At 44.5% G+C, this 18594-nt stretch overlaps 1 protein-coding gene across 23 annotated transcripts in view; it reads left to right on the top strand.

Annotated features, from left to right (window-relative positions):
• Window positions 1-18594, top strand: part of lrrc7 (leucine rich repeat containing 7) — a 141732-nt gene that overhangs the window by 96632 nt on the left and 26506 nt on the right. For 15 of the 23 annotated variants that reach the window (XM_042057020.1, XM_042057006.1, XM_042057002.1 and 12 more), the window contains 11 exons: window positions 5538-5612; window positions 6924-7068; window positions 7822-7894; window positions 8871-8888; window positions 10238-10367; window positions 12228-12343; window positions 14303-14372; window positions 14834-14933; window positions 15149-15273; window positions 16057-16245; window positions 16895-17017. In XM_042057020.1, coding sequence (XP_041912954.1) covers window positions 5538-5612; window positions 6924-7068; window positions 7822-7894; window positions 8871-8888; window positions 10238-10367; window positions 12228-12343; window positions 14303-14372; window positions 14834-14933; window positions 15149-15273; window positions 16057-16245; window positions 16895-17017 — 1164 coding nt within the window. The remainder of the gene's footprint in view (window positions 1-5537; window positions 5613-6923; window positions 7069-7821; window positions 7895-8870; window positions 8889-10237; window positions 10368-12227; window positions 12344-14302; window positions 14373-14833; window positions 14934-15148; window positions 15274-16056; window positions 16246-16894; window positions 17018-18594) is intronic. The other 8 variants (XM_042057024.1, XM_042057022.1, XM_042057023.1 and 5 more) reach the window with 4 other exon arrangements.

Below are 18594 nucleotides of genomic sequence, written 5' to 3'. Positions count from 1 at the left end.
TATAGGCTGCAAACTGCTGTGGAACCCCTGGGGACAGCCTGTAGACTGAGGCCCACAGTATAAGCATCCATACGGGTGGAGCTTCTGCTGAAACAGGGCCACCACCGAGAATGATGTATGGCTCTCTGCTATTACAGTAGATGGGTGTGAGTTTGGTTAGTGCATGTTGACTTTGGACAAAGATGCACATGTGTGAGTACTATTGCATTCTTCAAGTTGCTAGAAATAGGCCAATAAGACAGCTAGTGGAAAAACTGCTCAGAAAAACAGAGAATTTCTGTTTGGAAATCTTGTTTGGAGTCCTTCAAAATGTTCGGGACGAGACGTTCTGAGCAGTGTCCTTTAAGGGGATTAGTGTGCGAGCATAAAATGACGATTAAGCTGATGCACAGAATCCAAAGACACAGAAGATGGCGATTGGCGAAAGGAGACAATGCTGCTAGCGAGAGATAGCCGTGCACATCACACATCTCTGTTGCCTCGCAGACAAAGATGTGAGATTGGCACTCTGGGATGAGAATTCACGGTGTTCACACACCTGTTTAGAATTATGGGCTGAAAGACTGTGCAAATTCAATGCTACACCTACAAGCTACACCCACAGACTCTCCCTCTAAGTGTCCTTTACTTTTACAGGGACTACACGTCCCATAGACGGTCAGTCCTCCTCCAGCGCCCATCCTCCGGTGGTTTTGATTGGTTGAGAACTGTCAGACGCCGCTATTGGTGTCAGATTTTTCTCCACCACCCACAAGTAGTCCACAATTAAGCATGGATGTACACATTCCGCTGCTATGTTGCCATGGTTGCATACGTATACACCTACCAGTGTTACCATGGTTGCATACACATACGCCTACCAGTGTTACCATGGTTGCATACGCATACGCCTACCAGTGTTACCATGGTTGCATACTCACATGCCTGGCTATGTTAGATTAGGCTACATGACTCTGTGACGTCTCATTCGTGCATGATGGATGTGAGTGTGTGTGATGTTTTGTGTGAGGCTCCGGCCCTTGGTTAAGCCTGAGGGACAAGCGGGCTCCTGGCGGAGATCAGTGAGAGGCTCGTGAAGATGGACACTAATGGACGACCCTGACCAGCAAGAGACTGGAGCACTGCAGAGCCTCTTAATTGGCCATAAACTTTGTTTTATGGTGAAGTACGCAGGACAGACTGTGTATTCAGGACACTCTGTCCTTGTGGTACTAGGGAGAGAGAGAGAGAGAGAGAGAGAGAGAGAGAGAGAGAGAGAAAGATAGAGTGTGTGTGTGTGTGAGAGAGAGAAAGAGAGAGAGAGTGTGTGTGAGAGAGAGACAGGGAGGGAGGGAGAGAGAGAGGGAGGGAGAGGAAAAAAGGCGTGCTTGACTCATTACTTCCAAGAGAACAGATGGTTTGGCATTACGGGAAGCGTGCTTTACTGTTCAAAGCCCCCAAGAAAGTGGAGGACTCCTGTGGACAGCGCACTCTTCCTGTCCACACATGACCCACTTCCGGGCAGGCTCCAGAATCAGGCTGCAGAGCTCCAGAATCAGGCTGCAGAACTCCAGAATCAGGCTTCAGGGCTTCCGGTCGGCAGTCTCAGACATTTCACAGCTTTCAGAGCACACACACACACACACACACACACACACACACACACACAAATGCATACATATGACGCACACATACTGTCCTACCAGCCACATTCACACACACAGGCATAGTCACACATAGACACACACTCACACACAGATCCGCCCCCGCTCACTCATACACACACACACACACACACACACACACACACACACACACACACACACACACACACACACAGAGACTTAAACAGCCGAGGGAGTTTGGACCTGAATCAGATATTAGTAATGACAGCAGAGCTGCACATAAAGGGAGTGGGAAGCATAATTGCGGTGGCCTTAAAGACAGAAAATATGCCGCTGCTTCGGAAGAGCCAGAGCTCAAGCCAAGGGTTTAATCTCTCTTCCGGCAAGAACAGGAGGTGCAGCCAAGGTGCCAAGTCCGACCTCCTGCCAACATCTTCTGTTTTCCCTTTTTTTTTTTTGTCCGTCTCATTTAGGCTTAAGTTCCAGTGAGGCGAATTCAGGTTTCCAAATGGCCGTAATACTTCTGTTATGTGCAGCATATTTTTTACAACAATTCTAAAGTAAAGAGAAGCCTACAAATCCTGCTCATTGACAATGAAGGACACACAGCAGCTCCATCCGCTCTTTACACAGTATTCCTAAAACACTCTTATACTCTTTCTAAAACACTCCTCTGTATTTGTTGGATGCCCCCCCCCCCCCCCCCCCCCCAAAAACAAAAAAAAAAAACTAAATAAATAAAATAAAATAAAATAAACACAACAATACAATATGGGGAGTGAAACTGAACAAGTCCTAATAACCTCTGACTAGTTCTACTTATTGTTAAGTTGCAATGCGAGCGCCAGTCAGGGGGGAGGGCACGTCAGCAGGATCATTTAAAAGGTGACTGTAGGCCTTTTCACACAGAGATCCCGCTAAATTTGCGGGAAGAGGAGACGTCTTTTTGCCGTCTTTTTGTGTCTGAAAGCGAGGTGAAAATTTGCCGGCCTGCTGATCTGTTCACATGATGCGGCATTTTGGGGAGCCAGAAGGCAGGATCAGCTATAGTAAATTAAATTGTGATGTGCAACAGGGGGCGTGTAGAGTGATAGTCGTAGGCCTTATTATGCGTGCGTGGGCCTTCAGATACAGCAGGTGTGTGATTTCAAAAACCATGGCGGGAGAACCGACTGCACTTTGGTTAGCTTGCATTTGCTTTGCTGTTGCTGTTAGAATGTTAGATTCTTCAGACAATAAAAAAGTAATTTGGAAGGGAAATTGAAGAGAAGAGTTGCCCTTGCGTTTGCTGTGATTTCCCTTTGAAAATCAGAGGTTCACAGGCTACTGTGGCCGTGGTCAGTGGCGCCACCAGCCGTAATCCTGTACGCACTGTGCGTACAATTTATTCATGAAATCATTCAATATTACAACAATAAAAATAGCTTGTGTATTGTCTTAATTGAAACATGCTTCGCGCACAAATGATAGCCTAGGGCAAAGAGAATGGACATCTCAACATAAGGATACATTAGAAGATGATGATTGGTGTAAATTTTGTCACACGACGTGATAAGCAGTTCTGGCGCTTAAAAACGCAACGTTCCATTCAGTCATAAATCATTTAAGCGTAGGCCTAGTGCTCATCATGAAAAGAAAACAGCAGCTTAATATTTTTTCAGGTGTTTAACAGTAGGCCTAGACGCACTGTTAGCAGTTATGCCGAAGGCAGTGAGATTATTAGGCATTGCATCTGTCACTCTCTTTGGAACATCGCAGTTCGGGTTGATAAGATTCAGTTAATGCGAGTATGGATCGAGGATGGAGCAAATCCTAATTGTTAGGTTACCATAGCTGTCTTTTCTCTGGGCCTGGACCTATCGAAAATCGCGACATAAGCACATTGGTTTCTTTTTTCTTTTCTTTCTTGTTCGCGTGTTGGGTAGTGAAGCGATAATGCATTTAAAGCATACATCATGTGAGCCAGAGCCGATATGGCCTGAGCTGCTGCTCTGTATAGGTATTCTGTCCCACCCAAATTTGCTGAACTACTTGCGAAGTAGCCTATTATCACAGACATCACATGTATCACACGAAAGAGCTTTTTCTCAGCTTTTAAACGATGTTAGTGGTTAGTTGTTGTGGTAAACGGTTCGCGAGAAAAGTAACTTTAATTTAATCATATTTTTTGCGCCCGTCTCCCTACCCATTCATCTTGGTGGAATACTTCGCGAACTTTACCTCAACACATGACAAACTATATATCAGAATAAACAGCAGACCTTACCGAACCCAAATGTGTAAAGCCTGTCCCTGTACAGTTAGTCATTCCAGAGTAATCCGGTTTTAAATTTGTCTTTATGCATGTCTCCAACTTTGCGGTTCCTAATGTGTTTAAATTGTTCAATAGGTCTACATGATTTTATAACAGGCCAAATACAAAACAAATGTTACAAATATCGCCTAGATATCTGTAAGCATTACAATCAGAGGATATACATAGGGCAGACAGACGCTCATGAGTTCATGCTTTGTTTTTTCGCTGGATTTTAGGATAGCCTATTATGGCAACTGATTGCATTCCAAGCTACAGTCAACTCTAGCAGGCATTGAATGACTGGAGACTTTGTGAATTTATAGATTGACATAATGTGCCGTCTCTGCTATTGCTGCTTTTGATCAGTTAGATTTTTTGCAATCTCCTGTGGTGGGCTGGACATAGCATCGAAATGCCCGCCCAGATTCCCCTTTCCGCCTTGACCCATTCACACTGGTGCCGGAACGAAAAAACTCGGCAAAATGTCTAGGGGGCTTGGTAGTAAATTTGGCGAGACACTTTGTCCCGCCGTTCCGCCTCGGTCTATGTGAAAGGGACAGTCGTTCCCCGATTCTGGTACATAAAATCGCGGCGATATCGCCAGTGTGAAAGGGCCTTGTGACTACAGTGTGCGTCTGCCCTAATTCTTATGTAGTGGGGGCAATCATGTTAATGTAGGGGGCCGCCGTGGCAAAATCAGTGTAGAGGGAACACCATCTTTTGCTCAATGCCATTTGCTGTTTGTTCAGTGCATAGAATTTCACTATGGAGAGCCCAGTGAAAGGCATCAGACCGGGTGGAGAAATAAAAGCACTTTAGCACTGCAACATGCTGGGGAAATAAAATGCATGAAAGGCATATCAGAAAGATTTAAATTGATCATGGGGGGGGGGGGGGTGCGTGTGTGTACACTTGTGTGTGTGTGTTTGCGAGTGGGGGTGTATCTGTGAGTGTAATGTGTGCGTGTGTTTGGAGGCGTGTGTGTCTGTATGTCTGTGAGCGTATACAGTACATGTCTGTTTATGTGTGTGCGTGTGTGTGTGCATGTGCGTACCTGCATGTATGTGTCTGTGTGTGTGTGTGTGTGTGTGTGTGTGTGTGTGCGCGTGCGTGCGCACACACATTTGTGTTTGTGTGTGTAATGTCCAGTGCGACCCCCAGAAACTGTGACACAAGCAGACCCACCAGAGCTCTGGCTCTGATCTGGTTGGGCTCTGGCTGAGCTCTGGCTCTGATCCAGTCTGGCTCTGGCCCAGAGCCATTTGCCATCTGGTTAATTTCAGCCAGCAGTCGGCCAGCCGGGACCTCATCACTGGCAGGATGTCTGCTGCTCCCTTTCAGAAGATTGATGGATTGTGTTGGCACAGTGTCTCTTTACCAAGCAGTTTATGAGTCATTGTCATCATGGAGCTTTTTTAAAACTGTCATTTTGACACGCTGTCTATCGGAGAGAACTCTGAAAAATAATCTCGCTTTTTATTTCATATGCATGCAGATGAAGCTGAAAACTGGATTGATAGCAGTGATTTTGGAAATGAGATACTGAGAATGGCCTGTTGACGTTTTGTTGTTTTCAATGTTTTCAATGTTTTTCTCAGGGGATAATGCTTCCACTGCATTGTTTGTTCTTTTTTAAGCCAGAGGTTTTGGAGCAGATACACAATCTGAAAGAACTGTGGCTGGATAACAACTCAATACAGAGAATACCAGGGGTGAGTCCCTCTCCAATAACCAACATTACAGTACATAGCATGTGAATCTGTATCAAAAACAAATCACTTGACACTGAAAGAGAGGCTAGTCTGATGAAATGTTACGTGACCACCTTGTTAAGTGAAATAACACAGTTACAGTGAAAGCAAAAGTATGTTACGGATGCATCCTTTCTATTGTGATATATTCTATTGAAATGGGTCCATCATGACCAAGGGGTCTCTCTGTCATAGCATCTACACTCTAGTGATGTAGGATTTGTTAAACTCTTCAAATGCATAACAGACTTTGTGTGAGATTTTACTGTTTAAAGTTGTGACATGGACATCAACTATTGCAGTAACATTTTTGAGTGGAAATTAGTACTTGTTGTTATGTCATGACGTGGACAGCAGCCATTCTAGTTGCATGTTTATAAAGTTACTAAGGAGAGACAGTTGCCTGTTGAGGCTGTAGGCTGCTGAGGCAGTAGGCTGCTGAGGCTATAGACTGCTGAGGCTGTAGGCTGCTGCTAGCTGATTAGTTGAGTCACCTCCCATCTGCGGTGGTATCAGGCAGATGGGCTCACACACTTAAAGTACACACTTAAAGTACACATATAAAGTACACACTTAAAGTACACACTTAAAGTACACACTTAAAAGCACACACTTAAAGTACATACCTAAAATACACACTTAAAGTACACACTGAAAGCACACACCTAAAGAAACACACCAAATCTATCAGTGAGTCGCCACTATGGATTTATATCCCATCAGCCGGATGAGGGATGCTGAGAGACTATCGATAATAGTTAGCTATTTCTGTTAATTATTGTGTTGCTGACGTTTTTTGCCAAACTTTGTTGCAGTGTGGTTTGAGCAATACTGTGCTTGGGAAAGATAAAACAACTTCTGTGTAAAGATTTCAGTCATCAATGAATTGCTTTTTAGCAAAAAAATGAAGCTTCTTGGAAAATGGTGGGATTTTGAGTACAGCTGTGTACAGCTTTTGTGTATAGTGTTCACTGGGTAACACATAACAAGAACATCCTTTGTTATGATTGGATACGAAGCCTTAGCAACAGTATTATGATAGGATTATCTTTTTCAGTGTAAGAAAGGTATCCATGTTATTAAGTCATGCTTTTATTTCGTCAATAAAATATAACACAATCATTTTGGTGATGAGCCCCTTATTGTCTTGTGGTGTGCCTGTGTGTACAATAGATGGGAGATTCCCTGTTTCATGCACATTCTCCTCTTGTGTGTGTACAGTGCACGGGAGAGATTCCCTGTGTCATGCGTGTTTTGCTCCTGTGTGTGTAGTCTATAGGGAAGCTGCGGCAGCTCAGGTACTTGGACTTGGCCAAGAATAGGATCGAGGCTCTGGATGCGGACATCTCGGGCTGTGAGTCCTTAGAAGACCTCCTGCTGTCCTCCAACATGCTGCAGCAGCTGCCCGACTCTATAGGTGCGCAGACGGAGTGTGTGTTTGTGTGTATGTGTGTGTGTGTGAGAGAGAGAGAGAGAGAGAGAGAGAGATAGAGAGAACGAGAGGGAAGGAGTGGTGAGAGAGAGAGAGGATGAGAGAGAGAAAGAGAGGGAGAGAGAGGAGAGAGAGAGAGAAGAGGGTAGACACGCTGACTTTGTTTGGGATCTATCCCTGGGTCAGATTACTGTCATCTCATCAATACTGTGATGTTTGAGTGAAAAGAGAAAATCTGCAGTGAGTGGACATGTTTTTGGTGCTTCAGTAACTCATGTTACATGAATCAGCCCCCCTTTATATGAGTATACTTATTACAGTGGACTTACAGAATTATTATTATCATATTATATTTACATGAGTATACTTACTACAGTGGACTTACATAATTATTATTATCATATTATATTTATATGAGTATACTTATTACAGTGGACTTACAGAATCCATGAACAATAATCTGGACTTGCCGAGTGAGTACACAGTGCGTCACGCTAGTAACCCTATTTAAGTATACTAAATAAGTATACAACATAAAGTGAGCACACTATGCTTACTGATTGATTATCTGCATGATATCTGAGGTTTCTTAAAGTGTTGTCTTGAAGAGCATATTGCTAAAACCTCGATTCATGCTTTGGAAAGGCTTTATCTGTGTACTAAAATGTGAATGAATGTGTGTCATATTACAAATAAGCCAGGTTGTGCTTGTCATTGCTGTGTGTTTTTCTGCCACAGGAATGTTGAAAAAGCTGACAACGCTAAAAGTAGATGACAACCAGCTTACCTCACTGCCTAACAACATTGGAAGGTGAGCAAAAAAAAAAGGGTGCAATTTTTTAAATAAACTCCCCAAAGCAGCAGTATTTTAAAACACCTCTTAAAATGATAATCTCTTTCCACCCAGCCACCACCAAACACACACACACACACACACACACACACACACACACACACACACACACACACACACACATACACATAAGACCATAAGAAGCAGAATAGATTCTCTCTCCGATGTGTGAGCATGTTTAAGACTAGCTGTAAATGTGTGTGTTGCTGTTGTAATATGCTCCATGCTGGCCTCAGGGCTAGGTTATGCATAATCTCATTAGGACATGCAGGGAACATGCGTTTACGTTGCAGTCACATTAAATTTGGGCTCAGTTGTGTCCTCAACACAATAGACCTATATATATATAGGCAGGCCTGTGGATCTTCTATGTGTGTGTGTGCGCTTGTGTGTCTCACACATCTGTGCTGTCGGTTCTTCTCACTTCGCGTGGCAAAATGCTGATTGGCAATACCGCAATTCACGCCGAGAGAGGCGACAATGTACTTTGTCACCCTGTTAGGTGCTGTTAAGTAATTATTCCTCTTCCTTTGCCTAGCTCAGCATTGCAAAATCCATCATATAATTACTTCTGGAGATAGCAGTTGATTTAAATGTTTAGTAAAGATTTAAATGGTTACCTTTTTAAAAAAATGCAAATAAAATAGAGCAATCTGATGACATTCACAGAGAAGTGAAAGCCTGAGAAGTTTAATCAAGTTAAATGTCTTCAGATGAATAAGTCAGGTCCTGACAGACAGGGAGAGTGTGATCTCTCCTGAGAGATAGTGATGCCACTATGACTACCACCACCATCTCCATGGTGACATGTCACTCACATTCTCCTCATGCCTGTGATTCTGTGCACCTTTTATGAATTCTTGGTTTGTCATTGGTCAATTTTTTTTTTGTGTGTGTGTGTCGTCCACACATGCGTCTAAAATGACCTACTTAGTGGACGCCCAAAATTAGGGTAAGTAGCCTCCGAACTGTTCCTGTGTTCTTATACTCCTGTTCTTGTCGACCACGAGCCTGTTTATTCAGACAAGCGCTCACCTTTGGTGTCTGTGGAGAATATACAGTACGCTGAAATTGACACGGCACAACGACGCCGTGCATATGGAGGGCCAGCTGGGTCCAAATGTTGGACTAATGACCCCATGGTGCTGACGGGAGAAAATGACCACACGGTGTGGACGGGAGAAATATGGAATATCTCTTCCCCCCCACTGTTCACAAAGGGATAAACACATTTTGGGATTTCCCCACACAGATTGGAAAACATCTTGTCTCTGATGCGAGACACATTTTGGCACAGTTGAAGCACTTGACTCAATAAACACTCTGGTCGTTTAGATGAATAAGTATAGCAGACTGGATGATGTGGCTTATATACTTGATCTTTTTTATTAGTATAAGGATGAATCTGAAGGCTCTGAGCTAAAGTTTCTGACTTTGAAAGCAGCTTGGAGGAATAAAGTTCTCAACACTAGATTGATTCTGCTATGGTCTCAGTTTTCATTGAAGAGACACCTAACATCATTCCATTGTCATTCCTTTCACCACATATTTGTTCATTTATTTGTAGTTGTTTGTTTCATTGTCCAAATATGGGTGTGATTGGGAATATCTTAAATCCCAGCCTTCTCTGAAACTTTACCTGTGTGCATTGCATCAAATATTACCACATCATTTATTAATGTGAGAAACGCTTTTTACAAAGCCCTTGTTGCATTGCATGTGTATAGCATTACCTACAGAGTAACACATGAGTTAGCAGTGCTTATCAGCACTCTGGTGTTGTGTGCTTATAAATCTGTAACCAAACTCCTAGCCATGACTCATGGCATAGCAGTGATGACCTCACCAGCTCAGGTTTGAATATCAAACCTACTATTGCGAGACTGTGTCACTTTGGATAAAAGAGTCTGCTAAATATCAGTCACTTTACTTTGCCTTGTGAACTATACTCTTAACTGTAACCATAGCTTGATAATAAGGTATCGGCGTGATATCAGTGAACATCATTCAGAACATACATGTAATGATACAGTTACATTGTAATAGGGGCTGTGTAATGTAAATGCAGTCTTAGGGTTTGTAGATACTGTATGCATACATGTTTTGTGAAATGGAACTAATGTTTGTCTGTGTCACATCCTCACGGTAAGATAATATGATTGGTATATTTGTCGTAGTTTTGAATGTAACTGTTAAATGAGGTTTCAAACAATGTGATCTTTAAATAGATTACAGCGTCATAGTCTACAGCATCATGTTAATCTCCGCTCCTTATCGGTGGCATCTCTCATGTTCCTGTAGTTTGGCGCTCTTAGAGGAGTTTGACTGCAGCTGTAATGAGCTGGAGTCGTTGCCTCCGACCATCGGCTACCTGACCAGCCTGCGCACGTTTGCGGCTGACGAGAACCTCCTGTCAGAACTGCCTAGGGAGGTGAGTACACGTTAAGAGTTATGCAAGTAAGGTTTGTAATATATCAATATGCATAATCAGACGCACCTGTACATTGTAAGGAGTTGTGAACATATTTATTGTATACATAAGTGTTTGTATGGAGGCCCATTTCGGTCACTTGAAGAAAAAAAAAACGACCCCCAATTAAGTCTAGACTGAGATACTTAATTCACATTTCTGTTTGTGGTAATTGTGGTAGAAGTGGGGTAAAGTAACTGGCCTTGGCTTGCTGTTTCTTTGAGAGCCCTGTGTGTGGTGTAGAGTTGCACTGATAGAGTGCAGGGCTGATAGTCTCCTCAGTGCGCTTGGTTATCGCTCATTAGGGCCTTGGCCTGGGCTCAGCTCCTGAGAGCGCGGGGGGATGGTGGAGGGATAGCAGGGGGATGCTGGAGCCAGTCGGCCATTCAGCTGGCCAGCCAGCCAGCCGCACATCCTGCCAGCCAGGCTGCCACTCAGCCATCCAAGTGGGCACGGGTCCATGCTGTGACCATGCCTCATGCCACCCTGTGCCACCCCACTCTCTCTCTCCTCTCTCTTTCTGTCTTGGTCTGCCTCTTTCTTTCTCTTTTCTTTCTTGCTCTTTCCCCTCTATTTATCTCTCTTTGTCTGTCTCTCCCTCTCTCTCTCCATCTGTCTCTCCCTCTACTCCTTTTCTTCCCTCACTCTCTCTCTCTTGCTCTCTCCTCACTCTCTCCTCTATTTCTCTCTCTCTTTCTCCCTCTCTCTCCATCATTCTCTCTTTATCCCTCTCTCTCTCTCTCTCTCTCTCTCTCTCTCTCTCTCTCTCTCTCTTTGTGTTATCTCCATCCCCCCCGTGCTCTCAGGCTCAGGACTGGCCCTTGTACAGCTCTCCGCATCTCCTCTCCTCTCCTTTCCTTTCATCCTCTCTTCTCCTCTCCACTCATCTCCTCTCCTCTATTCTACTCCTCTCCCCCTCTCTCTCTTCTCCTCTTCTCTCCTCTCCACTCTTCTCCTCTCCTCCCATCTCCTCTCATCTCCTCCCATCTCATCTCTCTCTCTTCTCCCCTCCTCTCCTGTCCTCTCTCTCTCTCTCTCTCTCCTCTCCTCTCCTCTCCACTCGGTTGCCAGGGCTCTTATCAGGGCCAGTGCTGGAGCCACTAGCAGGAAGGACACCTCTGTATACGGCTGGCCACGGGCCTGATTGCCCCAGCCTCAGATTCCGCCTCAGCGTTGGCTTTCCTCTCCTCTCTCCTCTCCTCTCCTCTCCTCTCCTCTCCTTTCCTCCCATCTCCTCTCTCTCTCCTATCCCCTCCTCTCCCCTCCTCTCCCCTCCTCTCCTCGGTTGCCAGGGCTCTTATCAGGGCCTGCACCGGAGTGTCCAGCAGGAAGGACACCTCTGTTTAGTCCTGGCCACGGGCCTGATGCCTTAGCCTCAGATTCCGCCTCAGCGCCAGCCACCCTCTCCTCTCCCCTTGAAAGTAGCGGGCGAGTCCAGCTCTCTTTATCTAAGCTCCATAATTCAGGTTCTTAGACAGGAAGGGTGTGTGTGTGTTTTTGTTCACTGTGACAGTGAAATATGATGTGATGTCCTCTTGCTTTTCATTGGATGATCGATCACTCACTGCTTTGTGATGCTACTTGGGACAGTCATGAGCCCAATCCTGTCCAGTGAGTGTGTGTGTGTGTGTGTGTGTGTGAGAGCTGGCAGATGGTCCTCAGTAATGTTTTCTTCAGCATATGTTTGCATATGAGTGTGTGTGTTTGTTTCTGTGTGTGTGTGTGTGTGTGTGTGTGTGCATGTGTGTGTATTAATTTACATATGCATATGTTTGTGCTAATTTTAGTTCCGTGTGTATCATCTCTTCTCTCCTGTGTCAGATTGGCAACTGCAGGAATGTGACAGTCATGTCTTTGCGCTCCAATAAGTTGGAGTTTCTGCCTGATGAGATCGGCCAGATGACGAAACTCCGCGTTCTCAATCTGAGCGACAATAGGTAGGCAACACCTGATGCTTCCCTCTGGGCTCGTTTGCTCTGGTCTGTCACAGCATAATGTCTGGACCCTCTTTCGTTTCACTAGTGACCTGTAGGCCGCAATCCATGATTTATCTTTTTTTTTTTCTTTTTAAAAAAAAAAAAAAGCCTCATGGTACCACACAATGATCCACATGGGATGCACAAGCGGGTTAATGTGTTCTCGTCACGGAACGGTGGATCTAGCCTCTCGCTCTGTTCCAGAAGTTTCCGTGTTTCTGTTTTGGAAGCGCTATTCATTCCTCTAAAGGGCCAGGTGGTTGCTGTGGAGGCCGGGCTGTGTGTTGTTGTTTTTCCTGATGGGCGCATTAGGAGAGTGGCGGCGGTGGCGACGCGCTGCATTAGTGAGCACTTCCTCATTGCCCATGACTAATTAAGGAGCCTATTTATGAGATGTTTAGATGCTCTGGCTGTGATTAAGAGCATTGGAGGTAATTAAGATGCACTTAACATGGATGCCATTAAGACTGCCTTGACTCTGTGGGCACTTCTGACAGAGGGAAATGGGCAGAGAGGTCACACCAGCCCTACTTAATCGACCGCCCACCTTTGCAGCTCATTTAACTTCCTTTATTGACATGTTTTGCATTCATTTATTTCTATCTCAAGAGTTTGTTTTATGGGGCAGGGTATTATGAGGCTTTTAGTTACCACTGTTGTGTTAGGGTTGGTAAATGTGTGGGTGGATGTGGTCTCCTTAGTGAAATAGAGGGCTCTGGAGAGGAAGAGGCCCTATCAGGAGCAGGGCCTCTTGAAGGAAGGGACCACCTGAAGGAAAACACAGTGGATCAGGCTCAGTCAAGGGTCTGTCTGCTCACGTGCCTGATTGAAATGATTACCTAACAGTCCAGCTAATCTTCGCAGTTAAGGCCAATTTATAGTCCGGGTGACAAGTGCTGCTTGACAAAATATCTGCAATTTCTGTCTGCTGTGGTCTCATAGAGATTGTTACATACATCGTTTGAGATCTATTTTGTGTTTCCGTGGTCCTGGTGTGTCTATTTATTTTTGTTTCACACTGAATGTCCAAGTTGTTATAGAAACTAGTTGATGTTCTATTTGACAATTTGTCACTGGCGCTGGACTATCAATGCCTACAGCTCCGCGACATCTGTTGGCAGCACTTTGTTTTGTCGAGCGACACTTGTCGCCTGGACTATAAATTGGCCTTCACACACATACAGTACTCACACTCACACACAGGCCCTAACATACCTACACACACAGACACAAACCCTCTCACAAAACAACGTGTCTCAAAACAGACACACACGCACACACTCATGCACACACTCTCTCACACACCTCTCAAATGTCATCCCCTGCATCTCTTAATAATATCTGGAAGTTTCCCCTCGTCCCATTAATAATGGAAGGTGGCCCTGGTGTGGAGAGAGATGAAGAGGACAAAAGCCTCTTTGTAGCCCAGACATGACACGTCCTCATCCACATACTGCAGAACCTCAATGTTTAGAACCTCAATGTTTAGCCATTATAACTCGGTGATCTCATATCTCTATAAGATGAACAAACCTCCGTGTGATAAAACAAATGGCCTTGAAGCCCTTTGGCTGAGCAGACGGTGATTACTGTGTGTATGTGTGATTACAGGATGTAGATAATGCAATTAGTGGAGGATGTTGAGTTTAGATCATTTCTGAGAGTTGGCCTGCCCTACTGTAAGGACAGAGAGAGAGAGAGAGAGAGAGAGAGAGAGAGAGAGAGAGAGAGAGAGAGAGAGAGAGAGAGAGAGAGAATAATTTACATCGGCCTCTTTACACAAACAGGACAGTATTTACACAAATTGATTCACTTTATGTGTCATGAACAGTTTCTGCTGATTTCCATACTGTGCAGTGTGAAATGCTTACATATTCAAACGTTTCCATCATTTTGTCTCATCTTGTCATTTTTCAACAGGTTGAAAAATCTCCCGTTCACTTTCACTAAACTTAAAGATCTTGCTGCACTCTGGCTCTCAGACAATCAGGTATGAAGGAGGACTGTCAATCAGTTGCTTAGCTACTTATTCACTTGACTGACACTTTTATCCAAAGTGACTTACATATGTAAATTATTACAAGGGCCAGTCTCCCTAGAGCAACTTGGAGTTAAGTGCCTTGCTCAAGGGCACAAATGAACCCACAACTTTTCTGGTTCCTGCATGATAGCCTAGGTCCTTACGCTACCACTGTTTGTCATATTGTAAAAATGTATGGGGATTCCTGTAACCCTGTTCATATACAATAATACACCGAGTAAACTGATATTACCAGTACACAGAATGTTATCAGAATGATATCAGAGGGTCTACATTAAACATCATGACGCTGTCTTATGTGATACTGTACATATTTCACATTGAGGAAATGAGATATGCCTGTGATATAGATGACTGTGACCCTTGACTCTATGACCTTGACCTTTGACCTGTGTGTTTGACCCTTGCAGTCGAAGGCCCTGATACCTCTGCAGACAGAGGCCCACCCCGAGACTAAGCAGAGGGTCCTCACCAACTACATGTTTCCCCAGCAACCGCGACATGAAGAGGGTAAACGGATTATACCAGATTATAATCCGCCCAGACTACCCATTTGTTAACATCTAAATTACATAAATGATACAATGTTTTATTAGTTTAATTTCTCTTGCTCTCTTGCTCTGAGGTCGGCTATCTTATCTGTGCTAGAACATTGCTGTTCCATCTCTCATGCTAACGGATGATAAACTGGACATTGTAATAAACCTGCTTGTGACGTTCCCCAGACTACCAGTCGGACAGCGACAGCTTCAACCCCACGCTGTGGGAGGAGCAGAGGCAGCAGCGCATGACCGTGGCCTTCGAGTTCGAGGAGAAGAAGGAAGAGGAGGACAATTCAGGAAAAGTGAAGGTTTCCCGCCCTCTCTATAGGATCAGCTGCTTAGGGGCAGCACACACAGGCCATCCACTTATTTACTATTACTTATTTACGTATTTACTCATTTACTCATTTACTTATTTACTTATTTAAATACTTTACGTATTTACTCATTTACTCATTTACTTATTTAAGACTCAATCAAAGCTAGTGACAATATGTCAAAGCTGAGGAACTCATTTTTTTACAGGTGAATGGATTTTTTGAATACAACTATGACAATGAACAATTATGTCAGTGAAAACCATGTGCAGCCAGCATTTTAATGTTACAGTATATTCAGCAACCCTTACAACTGGAGCATCATGCACAAAGCCAAGAAGTGCTGTGTCATTTTTACTCTGTAAAATACCCTGTTGGAAAATGTTCAGAGTGGAGTTTTTTTCTATTCTTAGGAAAATACAATGCCCATGGACATTTGGCTGAACTATAATTGGCGAGATATGAGAAAATATTCATATCCGTTGTGGCTAAATCTATTGCTATTGTCTTGTTGTATGTGTGTGGTTTGTGTGTGCATATGTGTATGTGTATGTGTTTGCGTGTGTGTGTGTGTGTGTGTGTGTGTGTGTGTGTGTGTGTGTGTGTGTGTGTGTGTGTGTGTGTGCATGTATGTGTGTGCGCCTGTGTGTGTGTGTGTGTGCGTGTATGTGTGTGTGTGTATGTATGTATGCGTGTGTTTGTGTGTATGGATGTATGATTGCACATGTGTGTGTGTGTGTGTGGATGTGTGCGTGTGTGTACGTTCCTGCTCAGGTGGAGATTAACCTGAAGCGCTACCCCACCCCCTACCCCGAGGACCTGAAGAACATGGTGAAGTCTGTGCAGAACCTGGTGGGCAAGACGCCCCACCCACTGGCCACTGACAAGTGCTCATCTGGTACCAACATGGAGCACCACAACGCCGACAAATACGACCCGCCATGGCCCATGCCGCCCAAAGAGGTACGGCACCACTTGAAGTGGCTACTCTTAAAGAGGCCACCTGTTCACTGTTCACATGGCAGGGTTTCCTCACTTTCCCACATTCATAGCACATGGAAGCACATGTGACACTAAAAGAGCCTAGACGGTCTACCAGGACATGTGCAAGTGGAAAGTGGACACTAAAAGAGCCTAGACAGTCTACCAGGACATGTGCAAGTGGAAAGTGGACACTAAAAGAGCCTAGACAGTCTACCAGGACATGTGCAAGTGGAAAGTGGACACTAAAAGAGCCTAGACAGTCTACCAGGACATGTGAGCATGATTTTCTGACTGAGAGGTTGCACTGTGTCGAATGACAACTTTTCCCTCTTTGTGACTTTGTCATTAAGAAGATTCAAGAAGATTCATTAAGATTCATTATTCCACATAGTTATATAGACATTGCGCTAGTAATTTATCAGTACCAACTGTTGCCGACATCATGTCACAGGCAGATGCAGTGTGTGTTTCAGGTTTTTGAAATGAGACCAGTTTCAAGCGTTTGATTTCTCACCTAGTACCACATACCACATTCCAAGTCTTCATCCTCAAGGTACAGCATAGATGTAGAGATATATATACATATGCTATATATCTATATATATTGTGGCCTTGTCTCCTATGGCAGGTGACAGATAGAGAAATGAAAGAGTTCCAGCAGGCTCAGCTGACCGATCAGAGTGCCATCATGAACTCCGCCATCGATATCCCAAAGCGTAAAGACAAGGAGGACCTAACAGAGAGCTCAGAAGTAAGGCCCAGAACTCTCTCCGTCCGCCGTCTGTACCGGAGGTTCCCCTCCTTGTCTAATGTGGAACTGTCTAGAACTCAGTAGATGCCATGTTGTTTAAGAGAAGGACCTTAGAGTAGAATTAAACTCAAACCTTTTCTTTGATATCTGTGGAGGATGTTACCTCCATGTCTGTGATGCTGTTGAAGTAAGAGTCAATGCGATGTTGGTTTGAGGAGGACCCAGCTGTAGACCTTTGCTGTCTAAAGTCTGAGAGGGTGCCAGTGTGTGGAGGACCTAACACAAACCTTGGTCAGGAGCCCTGATCTTTGCCCTGAGTCTGTCGAAGTTGTAACTCCAGGCTAAATAGATGTGCTGGTTGGTGAATGGAGAACCCAACAGGCAGGATAGAAGTAAACCCAGTCTTTTTCTTTGGAGTCTGCAGACTGTAGCGGATGTTACATCAAATCTAATCTGCTGTTGAAGACACCAGAAGAATAGAGGAGCCATTCCATCAGCTAGAGGAGACGCCATTTTAGTTTATCCTCCTCGTCTCATCTTTATTTGAAGACTGTGTGAGATATCTTCCTCCGTGTTTGCTGAGGGCTTGATTGCTTAAATGAGTGTAGCTAAATGTTCTTGCCTCGCCATGCCTTGTACTGGAAAAGGTCTTTCAAGGATAAGCTCTGAATAGAGGACAAACGCCAAAGCCGATCAGTCAATAAAGTTTAGCGTCTGTGTTTTCGACTGTCTGCCAGATAGGAGAGTTTAAGAGGGTAAGATAAAAAATGTAAACGCCTGTTATTAGCTGCCGCTTTGGAGCAAGGGGGATAGTTTTCAAAGGTTAGCGTATTGAAAAGCAGGGCTTTGGACGTGAAACCTGCAGAGATCAGGAGCGGCTTTCATCTCAGAGTCCCTGGATTTACCCCCCGCCCCCCACGTCCTCACCTCTCACTTGTGTCCTGATGCCAGCTGCCACGGCATTGTTTATTAAGAGACAGGATCATAAAAGAGTCATTAGCCTCCTTTGTGCTGGTGAAGCAGTGGATGACGCTTCAAATCATCTCCACAAATGCTAATGGCCCAGCAGAAATGTCATCTCTTGGCTGGAAGGGGCAGCTGAAATGTGGAATAAGCAGCCCCTTTTTAACTAAAGGGGTGCTTGAAACTTTTCTGGCCCATAATTGAGTGTCTGTGCAATTTGTGAATTCTCTTATCTCCAAGCAGAGTAGCTATTAAACGTGGTCCTGCGCTGGGCTCCAAATAGGGTCCGGCGGTGGTGAGGGTGTTGAGGAAACAGACGGAAAGGTCAGCAGGAAATGTCAATGGTATGCATGAGTATTCTGAGAGGCTCTGGAGTGAGTGGAGGTGGAGGCTCCTCAGTAGTGACGATCTGTTGGGCCAGCTGATGGTCCTGTCAATCCATAGCCCAGGAAACAGAACGGGGCATATTTTGGCAGCAGCATGGCACTTACAGCAACAATGCACACACAACGCACAAGAGGAGATTTCTCTCATGGGAAGGGTAATTTTCTGCTCCCCAAATTTAGAATGATCGTATCAAGCCTCTTGATGTGCGTTTCTTGTTATAGTGTGGC

Source organism: Alosa sapidissima, chromosome 12 (genome assembly GCF_018492685.1).
Source record: "Alosa sapidissima isolate fAloSap1 chromosome 12, fAloSap1.pri, whole genome shotgun sequence".
In the NCBI taxonomy this organism is placed as follows: domain Eukaryota; kingdom Metazoa; phylum Chordata; class Actinopteri; order Clupeiformes; family Clupeidae; genus Alosa; species Alosa sapidissima.
Note: the sequence above shows the minus strand (reverse complement) of the source record. Positions and strands in the feature narration are given on the sequence as shown.